We start from the raw sequence: 13,082 nt of genomic DNA, 5'->3' as shown, positions 1-13,082 counted from the left end.
TTAAGAAACAGAACAGATGAACATAGAGGACAAGCAGAAAAATTAAGATGAAATCAGAAAGGGAGACAATCTATAAGAGATTCTTAACTATAGGAAACAAACTGAGGGTTGTTGGAGGAGAGGCGGGTAACGAGTGATGGGCATTAAGGAGGGCATGGGATGGAAGGAGCACTGGGTGTTATATGCAACTGAGGAATCACTAAATTCTACCCTTGAAACTAATAATTCAGTATATGTTAACTAAATTGAATTTAGATACAAAATTTAAAAAGAGTTAACCTATATGCAGATTTAGCACAACTGATGCTGAGGATTTACCCACCTTTAACCCCCATCCCTGGGTGAAGTTGAAAGACAAGTGTTCATGACAGGATATGGGTCACTAAACTTGTACTATTCATAACCAATTACCTTGTTTGTCCTCCACAAGCTTAAAATCAAAAACAATCTTTCATTTTACTAGGAAAAAGGGAACAGGACCAAGCACTTCTCACGTGATGAGCTATATATAAACTATGTTATTACGGCCTTAATAAATATATTTATATACAGCTTTCAAAGCAACTTGTTCCATGTGTACAAGAAAATCCTACTGAAGATAGTTCACATTTTTCCTAAGGCCTAAACAATTGACATGAAAAAGATAAAGACTACGTGATCTTCTTACCTTCCTGTAGTACTCTAAGAAACTGACTTCAGAACCATCCGCTTTCTTAAAGGTACTCTTTGGATTCTGGTCCCAGTCAATATCATCTACTCTGTAGGTTTTATTGTTATACCTGTGCAACGGTTGGGATTTATGAGTCTTTGATTAGAATTGTAGAAAGAGTATTAGTGAATTGGGGGAAATCGGAGGGGGAGACGAAGCATGAGAGACTGTGGACTCTGAGAAACAAACGGAGGGCTTTGGAGGGGAGAGGGGTGGGGGGGTTGGGTGAGCCTGGTGGTGGGTATTACGGAGGGCATGGACTGCATGGAGCACTGGGTGTGGTGCATAAACAATGAATCCTGGAACACTGAAAAAATAAAATAAAATACATTAAAAAAGAAGCTAGATACAGATAGTATGTAGTCTCTGTAAACTTCCAAATCACTTAGTAATATATGATGTCACAGGAAGACAAAGGGAAAACTTCTTAAAGACCACGCTAGATGGGTGGGGAAGTGAGTGAAGTACTAGAAAATAAAATGAAGGCTAAAAAGGAAAGAAGTTATTAAATATTTGTCCTTTTCAAAAGAACATGCTCCCCCTGACAGCTTGCATCTTGAGAAACGTCAAAAACACCTCTTCCCCGTTTTCATCCTATTCCCACTCCTCCACCGTAAACCCTACATTCTAATAGGATGGACTAGAAAGCTACACGATCTTAAGACTTGCAAAAGGATCATTTCATATTTTAAAGAGCGTCTTACTTGGTAAGAACAATTAACCCTATCAGCTCCTTAGAAACTTGTTCTTGAAATTTGTGTTCTTCCGTTTGATGATACAGGTTGAACATGAAATCTAACACGGTTTCGCTGCGAAGGACTTTGTGACTGACGTCCGTGCAAAGCATGATGTTGTTCTCGTACTGGAGGATAGAGGTGGTGAAGCCAGGCCAGATCACCAACCTGTCAAACAGGAGAGCAATGAAGGGACCCTATGAACAACCCTGCCATGTTCTGTGTACATCAAAGTGTGTTCTTCTTCTTTATTAATTAGATCTAAAGTACAAAATTCTCGAATTGAGTAAATTTAGTTATTTCTAGGTTTTACATGGGCCCAGATAAAGATCCCTCTAAGATCCTCAACAATGAACGTTGTTTTATAGTAAAATAATTCAAACTCCATTTTGAATACACTAACTTTATTAAATGATTTTTTATGTTGGTAAAACTTGAAACGGTTGCCAGTCTAACCAAAAGCATCTATAATTAGTACAATAACCCTAAACTGTGTGTGCCACACTTGGATACACTACAGGAACTTCTGAAACGATCTTCATTAGCTCATAAATTTTGTTTCCCAAAAGCAAATACAGTGTTGGACAACCCTTCATGCTTCCCTAGTGAGAGAGGAGTATCACGTGATGTTTTTATATCCAAGTGTTCTAGGATGTCTCTTATTATTCAAATCAAGTTAAATATTTTCTTAACATGACGGGTACCACTAACAGCCCCAGTAATAAATTTGATTATTTCAAATAAGAACATCGTCTTCAAAGTCTGTGATCATACCTAAGGAACAGAAAGGTTCCACTTCATACAAACCTATGATTTGGAATATCGATTGGGTCACTTGGGTTATAGTAATTCCGTCCAATTTGCTGTAAATTCATGATCTTCAAGAGCCTAGAAATTCAAAGGTCAGAAGACAGGAGCAAATACTGGTAAGTATCTTCATGCACAGGGACTCACCACACTGGTCTTTCAACTCTTCTCTAGGTTTTCAATTTTTCTTAGTAAAATGTTAAGAAAACACCAACATACCTCCTGAATATAATATTATAGAACTGCAAACATGTTGGTGACGTAGGTGGGAGTTCATTTGTTAAGGTGATTGTTATCCTCACATGCTCTCCATTTCGGGTCTGACTGAACACTTCAGTAACCTGAGCCAGAGCAGTGGAAAACCAAACTTTTAATTGTTAAGAGAAACTAATAATCCCAATCACATAATTCCTGCTAAAAAGGCAACAGTGAAAAGTATGGAAAAGTTTTAAATTAAAAAAAGAATGACTATGAGAAGAGTGGTTATGGGCCTTATTATAATTGTCATCACGTTTTTCAGGCGGATTTGAAAATGACGCAGTAATGCCAAAGGCCCCTCTGCATTCATTAAAACTCTGTGAGACAGAAGACCACTGGAGTTTCTCTAAAAGCTACCCTAGATTGGGGCAGTTCTGCTTTTGAGGTGGAAATCCTCCATCACCCTCTCCCCAACCCAACATTTTAAAATAACCTTGTGCTGTAGTCTTTTAGGTAAAAATAGTATTGTTCCATCAAAAGCATGACACCTTCCAATTAAGTCTTCATGTTGAAAAAGAAGAGCTGATCGGAGTCTTCTGGCTTCCATCAGTGGGTTATAGTCAATGTGGTACTGATATAAGGCCCACTGGGGACGGGACGTCAATCGAAAATGATTAGTGCTCAGCCTTACTATAATGCCTGAAGAACCTGTAAGAACGAGTCATGTTTCATTAACAAAATAACAAGTTCATTCTTCCCTGAAATCTTTCCTACTCTTTCCTACCGTGACAAAGCAGACACAGATCTGTAACAAAAGGCTAAGAACAGCATACGACACTGAACTTCTCAGACAACTGACTTTGAGTACGACTATCCTACCCACTTAAGTTCCCACAAGCATATGTTTAAGAATAAATCCTCCTTAGACTAAGTAATCTACATCAGAACCCACCAAATCTGTGGCAAGAAGTTTTAAAAGAAAAAAAGTTATGTAACACTTAGTAAAACATTTCAGTGCAGCTGAAGACACTGACAACCTATTTCATTAAAGTCAAAAGAGAGAGGGAAATGGAAAAGACATCGGAAAAGCTGGATCCTGACCAAATGTGCTTTTTCTCCCTACTACTACACCATACAAATAAATATGTAAAATAAAGGGCTTCAATTCAGTGTTCTGTGTACTCAAAAAGTAATCCCAGGAAACTGCATTCTTCATAATTAACTCACCTGTTTTTGATTCTTTAACATGGTCCAGGTTCTGTCTTGTATTCACACCAAGATCATGAAAGTCTCTACGACGACCTCCTCTCTCTGCTAATGATAACTCCTGAAATCCAGCAGATATCTGGATCTCTTAAAAAAAAAAAAAAAAAAAAAAGATATCCTATGTCACATGAAACAATGATGACATTAATTCCCAAAGTACTACATGGACCCCAAAAGCTACAGAGGTGCTAAGATACTGTTTAGAAATTTCACAGGTTATCTGTTGGCCAGGGCACCTCAGCTAGGACTTTTATAAACCGTTTGCCACTGCCCCAGGTAAATTCAGTTGGTCCCCTGTAAGATACATCCGTGTTAAAAACCAAAACCAAAAAAAACTAAGACAACTGGCTTGGGATTCAAGAACTCAGGAGCATGCTTAGTGGCTGGGAAATCAAAGTTCTGATAACAACCTAAGAGCCTAAACAGAAGTATTCTTCACAGTTTTATGATGCACTTATAGCTATAGGAATCGGTGATTCATAGGTTTTAATGTGTAAATGTCTAGTGTCATTTCCTCACTAATTCCTTAAGAACAGACGGGATCGTCCTATGTGTACCCCACGGCCACCATACACATGGCCCAGTGGGACAGATTAATTAGAAGTTCATGTGGTTTCCAAAGCTGATTATAACATCCAAAATTATTGAATCCTTCAATTTGTACATCATACAGAAGTGCATCTCATCAACAGTGTGGTGTGGGCCGAAGAATGAACGTGGCCTTGGTCATCTGCTATTACAAATGCAGCTTTCAGTTAATAGGGACCGTACCTTGAGTACCAGACACTTTGGTGGCCTCCATAAGCCCTCAGTCTTCTTTTTAAAAATAGGATTTTTTTTAGAGAGTCATACCTAATGGACTAGAATTCCATCTTCCCAAGAGGTAAGGATGGCCTAAGAGGTTTACCAGAAATTACCGGATCAACCTCTGGGAAAGTGCGTTGAAAGGGAGTCAGCAGCCAGTGTCTATGTTCTCTGGGACCCTTGACCTGTCAGTCTTGCCTGGAATCTGGATGTGATCAGCAAACATAAGCCTTAATGACAAAAGTCAAGACAAAAGAACAAAACAATCGAAAAGGCCATTTTTCTTCTGACCACAAATGCCAGGACTAGCTCTGAAGTGCCAACTTCTGGACTTTTTTGTTAGAGAAGGAACTGGGCTTTAACAGAATATTGGTTCCTGATATACTCTGGAAGCAACTTATTCCAACATGAGTTTCAACTTCCTTACCTGAAAAACTGATGCACTTCATGGGCATGTTGAGTTTTACATGAAAATATAACTTACAAACCCCTTTAAAGGTGTTGCTAAATATGTAGGTTGTTTTACCTCAGGATATTCAGGGACTTATTTAAAAGTCCTTCAAATACATAACTGTTCTGTTTCCCTTGAAATTTTTATACCAGAGACTTTCAATTTAAAGTAGCCTTGGTCTTGGTTGATTAACTATACTAATGCAGGTCAGGCATACCGAATCCAAGCTGGTAACAATAACAGGTCACGACAGCTGTTTTCCTGAAAAATTTGAGTTTGTCTTAAAATTCAGTTCTGGGGCACCTGGGTGGCTCAGTTGGTTAAGCGACTGCCTTTGGCTCAGGTCATGATCCCGGAGTCCCGGGATCATGTCCCGTATCAGGCTCCTGGCTCCGCGGGGAGTCGGCTGCTCCCTCTGGCCTTCTTCACTCTCATGCTCTCACTCTCTCTCTCTCAAATAAATAAAACAATTTTTTTTTAAATTTCAATTCTGGATATGTAAACTTGACTGCACGTTTCTTAATACAAACAATGAAGTCTGTTTCCCGCTCTATATACAACACAACTTTTATAGTTAGCCAAACCTTACAGGCCAATCTGTAAAGAGGACAGGTTTTAGAATGAATAAAATTGGAAAGCTTGCTAATTATAAGGACACCTAACTTTACTGTGCTTCGCGGATACTGCAGTTCTTACAACTGAAGGTTTGTGGCAACTCTGTGGAAAACAAGTCTACTGGTGCCATTTTTCCAACATTTGCTCATTTCATTTGTGTCACATCCTGGTAATTCTCACACTAGTTCAAACTTTTTTGTTATTATATTTGTTATGGTGATCTGTGGTCAGTAATTACAACTTGCTGAAAATGTAAATAATGGTTACAATTTCGTAGCAGTATATACAGTTTAGACATAATGTTACTGCACACTTAATAGCCTACGGTATGGTGTCAACTCTTCTAAAACCCGGGAAACCAAACAATTCATCTGACTCGCTTTATGAGGTCTGCTTTATTGCAGTGGTCTAGAACTGGAACCGCAGTAACTTCAAGGTGTGCCTAGAACTTCCCTTTCTGCGTAGCTGCTGGAGTGATTAAAAACACGAGTCTGATGTTGCTACTGCTGTTTAAGAGCCCTCCACATATCCACACCCCGCTCACAATGCAAACCATGGTCCTAGGCAAGGTTTCATTCATAGAAAATCTGTTAAACTTGTCAATTTCTAAAATTCAGTAGACACTTGAACAGTTATGACAAATATTTCTCAGATATAATGCTTACAACAACAGTGAAAAGTTGTGAAATAGGGCCTTGCATTTGTTATTCCAAGTATTATTTAATCCTCACAGTGACCTTTACATATAAAGTTAAATACTAGCTTTTTAGAGATGGGAAAGTGTCATAGAAACTCAGATACCAAGTATAGAGGAGAAACTGGGAAAAATCCTATAACTTTATAAAGAGATGACTGCCCATGAATGAACTCTCATCAGACATCTTGAAAAATGACGTATCTTACATCGAAAAAGTGGCAAATTGGATACATAAATGAAAGACCCTCTCCTCCTCTGACTCTTCAAGGGTAGCACTATTAACCGATGTTTTTCCTCAAACTTGTCTATGCAAAGATTTACACAATCACATATCGTTAAAGATACAGAGATAACACTTGGTTTTGTAGGATGTAGGGCAGTGGTACGGGGTGCTCGACCAATAGGGCAGTGCTGGCTCTTCCTGGTCAGGTGTTCGCAGTGTGGGGTACAGAGCAGGACAGTCAGCAGCCTCCCACTGACAGACAACTGCCTTCCCATGAGGGGACCTGCTAGTGAATGTACCATCGCAACTGCTCCATGTATCCCAAAGCTGGCACAATTCTACCAGCCCACAGGGAGTAGCAGCAGTTTTCCACTGTCAGCATTTGTAAAATGGCAAAAAATAAAATGGTGCAGAACAAAGAGGTAAAAAGCGTTCACTTGGCTTAAGTGTCTTTATGAAGACTCAATGTTTTCAACAGGCTCTGCAGGCTTCAAGGCGCTGCCCCTTCATTTCCCTCTCCACGCTCTCCCTGGCTGGTTAAACACTGTGGTTTCCCAAGAATGTTCTGTGTTTCAGGAAGTTTTCAGGCTGCCCAGTAGTTGACACAGCAGTTCACACCACCCTAAAATCTTAGATTTATTCACCCTCTACTGTTCCATGACGTCACTAGCTGTGATTCGGAGAAGGGGGGAATGTAGCACAGGGAGGAAAGCCGCTCTGCCTTCTTGCTAGCCGGCTTCCTCCACGCTAGTTTCCCCAAAAGCACACTTCCATGCGCACCCTAGCTGGAAAGCCATGTCCTTACGTTAATTCCCTGTGTGCACAGGGGTGTTTCCTGTATCAAAACCAAATGTAACTGTAAAATAAATCTTTTATCAAGCATCTAAATAATTCACGTTTGTAACAAAGTACTGAAAAAACACAATTTTTGGAATCCGAACTGGTGTTCTGACCTCATCAGCGGTCATAACTTTGGCCTGGGTTTTGCAGCTGAGAAACATGGCCAGCCACAGCAACCCCCAGGAGACCAAAGTTACACATGTTAAAGGCAGTTCAGCTTGTGATGAAATCACTAGCGATGCCAAAAAGTTCTCAGTGACTAATGAGTCAGCACATGGATGGTTAGTTCAGAACTTAATCATTCTGCAAGAGCTAATACGGGGCCCTGGCAAGAGTACACTTTTTCATTTCCAAGGAGAAAAATCCTGTGGCACCTTCCTAAGTCCAGGCTGCACCGCTGAGAGAAAGGGTCTGTTCTTCCTGAAGGACGGCAGGGGCCCCTTTTTATAATGAGTCCGTACGCCGGTTACCGCTTCACGTCTACTACTGCGCGCGCATGAGATCGTTTCACGCTCCCTTCACCTTGGGGCTTGGCGGGTGCTCCCACTGCTCCTCTCTGTCGTCCACGGCCAACTAACTCCCCTTCCGCTGCTGGCTGCTGAGGCCTGGGCTGGATATAGCCAGGCTGCTGACTCTACGGCGATAATGCAAACAAACAGCATTCTTTTCATGTCAAAAGGTCACAGGTCAGAGGAAACAGTCTTCAGCAAGTCTAAGACGTTCAAACAAAACTGGTCTATGTTAGGAACTAAGTATTCCCCTAAAGCAGCTTCTTCAAGAAGGATCACTAACTAGCTGATGGGCATTAGGGTGGGCTCAGGATGGAAGGAGCGCTGGGTGTGATACACAGCTGAACAATCACTGAACTCTACCTCTGAAACTAATATTACACTGTAATTAATTGGATGTAAATAAAATTAAAAAGAAGAAGAAGAAGAAGAAGAAGAGTCACTAACTAAAGAATCGGCTGTTCCAATGCTCACGAAATAGAACAGGATCATTCTTGTTCGGCTCCTGCATCCTTCACAGAACAGTTTTTAAACTTATCTTCAACAGCCTAAGCCAATAAAGATGTAGGTTTTTGTTTTTCAAGGACATGCTCTGTAGGGGAAAGGTCAAGCACTCACCGCAGTGGCCCCCACATGCTGCACTGTCTCCTGCCCACGGGCGCGTCCTCTGGCTCTCGCTCTGGCTCGCCCAGTCATTTTTTTTCCTAGAGAGGAAACAATTGTAAAGACAACACTCAACATACATGATTACATTTGACTGTTTCTGCAATGTTCCCTTTATTTTTTTTTCCCGTTTTATTTTCTTTTCAGTGTTCCAAAATTCACTGTTTATGCACCACACCCAGCGCTCCATGTAATACCCACCACCAGGCTCACCAAACCCCCCACCCCCTTCTCCCCCGAAAGCTTCAGTTCATTTCTCAGAGTCAACAGTCTCTCATGGTTTGTCTCCCCCTCCAATTTCCCCCATCTCACTTCTCTCCTTCTCCCCATGTCATCTGTGTTATTCCTTATGCTCCACAAGTGAGTGAAACCATATGATAACTGACTCTCTCTGCTTGACTTATTTCACGCAGCAGAATCTCTTCCCGTCTCGTCCATGTTGCTACAAAAGTTGGGTATTCGTCCTTTCGGATGGAGGCATAATACTCCATCGTGTATATGGACCACATCTTCCTTATCCATTCGTCCGTTGAAGGGCATCTTGGTTCTTTCCACAGTTTGGCCACCGTGGCCATTGCTGCTATGAACATTGGGGTACAGATGGCCCTTCTTTTCACTGCACCTGTATCTTTGGGGCAAACACCCAGTAGTGCAATGGCAGGGTCATAGGGAAGCTCTATTTTTAACTTTCTGAGGAATCTCACACTGTTTTCCAGAGAGGCTGCACCAACTTGCATCCCCAGCAACAGTGCAAGAGGGTTCCCCTTTCTCCACATCCTCTCCAACACACGTTGTTTCTTGTCTTGTTAATTTTGGCCATTCTAACTGGTGTAAGGTGGTATCTCAGTGTGGTTTTGAATTCCTTTAGATGTACGGAAGACTCCACATAAGTTTCTGAATCAGCACCTGTTCTCCGCACCTCTCCTAACAGAGCTAAAGGCAGTGTCCCCTACCTTCAATGAACATAAGTGCTTATGGTGGACTGGACATGCTGGGTGGCAGGGCTACGGTGCAGGGCTTGTTTCATACAGACAGTCACCTGTTGAATTACTATCTCAACCAAACTTAAGAAAACTTAAGAGACATCAGAGGCTGGTGACCAACTCTTTTCACATGTGGGTGTGTATCTATGAAACTGGGCCCACATGGCATGTTTGAGGTCAGGCCCTTTCCCTAACTCTTCCACGTATCCGCTGCACACTCCTGGGTCCTCCCACAGCACAATGCGCAGCTTAAACACACCCAAACCGCCATCTTCTACAGCACACCATTTATGCCCCACATTTTCATTCTAGGCGAGAGACGCGACCATCTGCCGTGTCTGTAAAGAAAAAGGACAGGGTGCTCGCTCTTCCAATGCCTCGTCTGCTGCTCTCCATCTCACCACCACCGTGAAGTGGCTGGGAGCCAGGGCCCATGCTAAGGGCAGAGGTATCACCATGCAGAAAAGCGGATGCACCCCCTCACCCCCACCACGGAGCAGAAAGCGTATCAGGTCACACAGGGTGGAGACCTCAGAGCTACGAGTCCTTCACAGAAGGGACATAACCTGAGATTCGTGTGTTCATTTGTGAAACCGTCTTAATAAACCACCGCGCAGGTCCAGCGTGCGTTCCAAGTGAGCGCTGGGTGCACAGTGAACACTCATCACATCTTAGCCCTAGTGGGGAAGGCAGATAAGATTATAACTACAACTTTTTAAGTTTAATGAAGGAACTAAGCCGAACGTCCTATCAGAAAAGCGAGCAGAAACTCATTTACATACCGCAGCCCGCCTCCTGCGAGGCCGCCACTTAAACAGAGGTGCCAGAGGACCAGGAGGCCGCGGGCACGCGACGCCAGGCTCCGGAGAAGCGCGGAGTGTGCGGCTGCGAGACGCCGCGTGAGGCCGCAGGGCACTAGGGAAGGGGAGCCGGTGCACCCGAACGTGGGGCCCTGCGGCCAACAGGAGGGCCGGATTCCTCCTTCACCGCGCTGAGACCCCCAAGGTTCTGAACACCGAGGGCTGGCCCGCGCCATCGCACTGAAGGTCGCCCCGCTGTAAGTCAGGGTCCCAACCTGTGTCAGCGCTCGCAGCTCCTCAGGTTCTTGGTTCCAGCAGGACCTTCCCAGACCCACGCTCTCCGACAGGGCGGGCCTCGCGGGCTTCCGCCGTGTGCCGCGGACTCCAGCCCGCAGTGTCCAGGCGCGGCTGCAGAGCGCGGCCGGCGCAGGGGCCGGGACACGACAAGCGACTGCCACGCACGGAAGCCTCTGAGCCCCGATGCTGCCTGCAACCCGGCGGCACCACGCCCCGAGCTTGCTCACGCACCCGACGCGCCACGCTCAGGTCTCGCACGGCCGGTGTGCGGAGGGACACCCGCTCTCGCACACGTGGGCCACCAGGGTCGGCGACTCAGCGCGCCCCGCCGTAGCCCGCCTTACAGCCGCTGCCTCACCGCTCGGGGCTCCTCCCGCCCCCGCACCCCTGCACGCCGGCCTGCGAGCCGCAGGTCGGCCCCGGCACCTAGCCTGGCACCCGGCCGCCTCGCGGGCTGTCCTCCCGCCGCCTCGCGCTGTCTCCAGCAACACGTGGGACTCGCCGGAGACCCCGGTCAGACAGACGCGGGCCCCGCGCCCGACCCAGCGGGCCCCGCGCCCGACCCAGCGGGCCCCGCGCCCGTCGCGGCCCCCAGGCCTCCCCCGGAACCGCACACGGGTGGGGTACGCGGCCCGAGCGCAGGCTGTCCCGCGCCGCGGCGGCTCCCCGCTGCACCCTTCCGCTCTCGGGACACCCCGTGGGCGACAGACTACGGGTCCCCTCGAGACCCGGCTGCGGACGACTCCCGCCCCAACGGCGGTCCGGCCGCCCCCCGCCCCGGCACCTGTCCCCGCACACCGGCAGCCACGCGGCAGCCACACAGGCTCTCCCGCGCCCCGGACGGGCCCTCTCCCGACCAGGGGCAGCGCTGAGGACCGCCGTCGGACCCACGCAGTGCGCCCCCAGCCAGCCCGTGCCCACGAACGCCCGCGACCCCAAGCAGCGTCCAGGAAGGACCCCCCCAACCGAGACAACGTCCCCCAAACCGGACAGTGCCCCCCACGACCCTCCGACTAGCCAGGAGCGCCGCAGACCCAGCCAGCGCTGCCCCAACCACGCAGAGCCCCCCAAACCCAAGCAGCGTCCAGGAACGACTCGTGACCCAAGGAGCAGCCCCCCAAACCCCAGCAAAGTCCCGCAGCGCGCCCTGACCTTGCAAGTGGCCCCCCATGCCCTTGCAGGGCCAGGGACCGCCCCCCTCGGACCCCGGAGCGCCCCCGCACCCCGGGCCTTCTCCCGCCCTCCCCACGCCCGTGTACCCCCGCGTCGCGGGCGTCCCTCCTCACCAGGCCCACAGCCGCAGTCGCACGGAAGCCCACGCACCCGGCCGGGCCGCCGCGACCCGGAGCCCCTCAGCACCCGCCGCCGCCGCCGCCCTAACAGCTGCCGCGCCGCCAACCGCCACCGCACGCCAGATCCCTCCGCGCGCGGACTTCGCGCCCCGACGCCTAACCCAGCGAGCCGGCCCTGCTCGGACCCGCGGAGCCGCGCCGCTCACCGTCACTTCAGCACCAGCCGAGGCTCCCTCGCACTCGTGGGCAGTCGCGGGGCGCGGGCCCCGGCGGAAGGGGCACGGCGTTCCTTTCCTGCGCGGAAGGACACCTGCGTCTGGCGGTGAACTCACCCGCACGTGACATCTGGCTAACGGCGCGGCGAGGACGCGCGCGCGCTGCGCCCTGATTGGCTGGCACGTGCACGGCGGTTTTCGGGGGGCGGCGCCCCAGGAGCCCCGCCCCAGGCCCCGCCCCGAGAGTAACCGCAGGTGGCTGAGGCGAACACCGGCCTGGTTCGCAGCTAGGGAGGCCACGTGGAGCCGGGGCCACGGCCTGGGTCGGCTGGGAGAGCGGGACCAGGTGCAGGACAGCGGCCTGAACCTTGGGCGGCCCCTTCAAATGGAGGCTGTTTAGCTCCTCAGATCGAGAGATGAGATTCGAATTTTGCCCCCAAGAAAATAAAGCGCATTCCAGAGCCCGAGTGCGGGCGGCTGTGCACCTGCCCATTTACGTGTGCACAGACGGCGTGCCGAGTGCACGCGTGTGGACGTGTGTGGCGGTGGTCGTCCGCCGTTTTTATCTGCATCTACCTGCATCGTCACCTACGGGGCGGGTTAAAGCACGGGGGCCGCGCCCCCTCCCCAGGGACTCGGCAGGTTCAGTTGGCCGGCCAGCTACTCCCCGTCTCCTGACAAATCGCTCCTGACGCTGCCCCAGCTGCTCCGGGGTCCGCCTGAATGCGAGGTCCCGGAATCAGATGCCTTCAATGAGAATTTGTTTCGTCGTTGGGCAAACCCAACAGAACTGAAACTATGGTAAACATCGTAAAATAGGGCCGTTTTTTGGTCCGACTGGGAAATGGGATTCTATGTAGCTAGAGAAGTCTAGTAATGATTCAGGGGTTTCTTAAGGATGGAGTGTAGGGGGGCAGTGGCAACAGTTATCTGGAGGGATTGTCTGAAAGCTGCATTTATACAGCAAACATTTTATTAA

The 13,082-nt window shown here is 48.0% G+C and overlaps 1 protein-coding gene across 2 annotated transcripts in view; it reads right to left on the bottom strand.

The window, feature by feature from the left end:
- PIWIL1 (piwi like RNA-mediated gene silencing 1) overlaps positions 1–12,195 on the bottom strand; it is a 35,576-nt gene extending 23,381 nt beyond the window's left edge. Inside the window, exons 1-9 of one of the 2 annotated variants that reach the window (XM_032311032.1) lie at positions 12,095–12,195; positions 8,472–8,557; positions 7,867–7,978; positions 3,676–3,801; positions 2,942–3,156; positions 2,470–2,591; positions 2,251–2,331; positions 1,414–1,611; positions 668–779 (exon numbers count right to left, since the gene is read on the bottom strand). In XM_032311032.1, the coding sequence (XP_032166923.1) occupies positions 668–779; positions 1,414–1,611; positions 2,251–2,331; positions 2,470–2,591; positions 2,942–3,156; positions 3,676–3,801; positions 7,867–7,978; positions 8,472–8,549 (1,044 nt within the window). In that variant the 5' untranslated portion in view covers positions 8,550–8,557; positions 12,095–12,195. Of the gene's footprint in view, positions 1–667; positions 780–1,413; positions 1,612–2,250; positions 2,332–2,469; positions 2,592–2,941; positions 3,157–3,675; positions 3,802–7,866; positions 7,979–8,471; positions 8,558–11,882; positions 12,028–12,094 lie in introns of those variants that run through there. The other variant, XM_032311031.1, reaches the window with a different exon arrangement.
- Positions 12,196–13,082: the final 887 nt, after the last annotated feature.

Source organism: Mustela erminea, chromosome 13 (genome assembly GCF_009829155.1).
Source record: "Mustela erminea isolate mMusErm1 chromosome 13, mMusErm1.Pri, whole genome shotgun sequence".
Classification (NCBI taxonomy): Eukaryota; Metazoa; Chordata; class Mammalia; order Carnivora; family Mustelidae; genus Mustela; species Mustela erminea.
The sequence above is the reverse complement of the archived record's forward strand: the minus strand, read 5'-3'. Positions and strand labels throughout refer to the sequence as shown.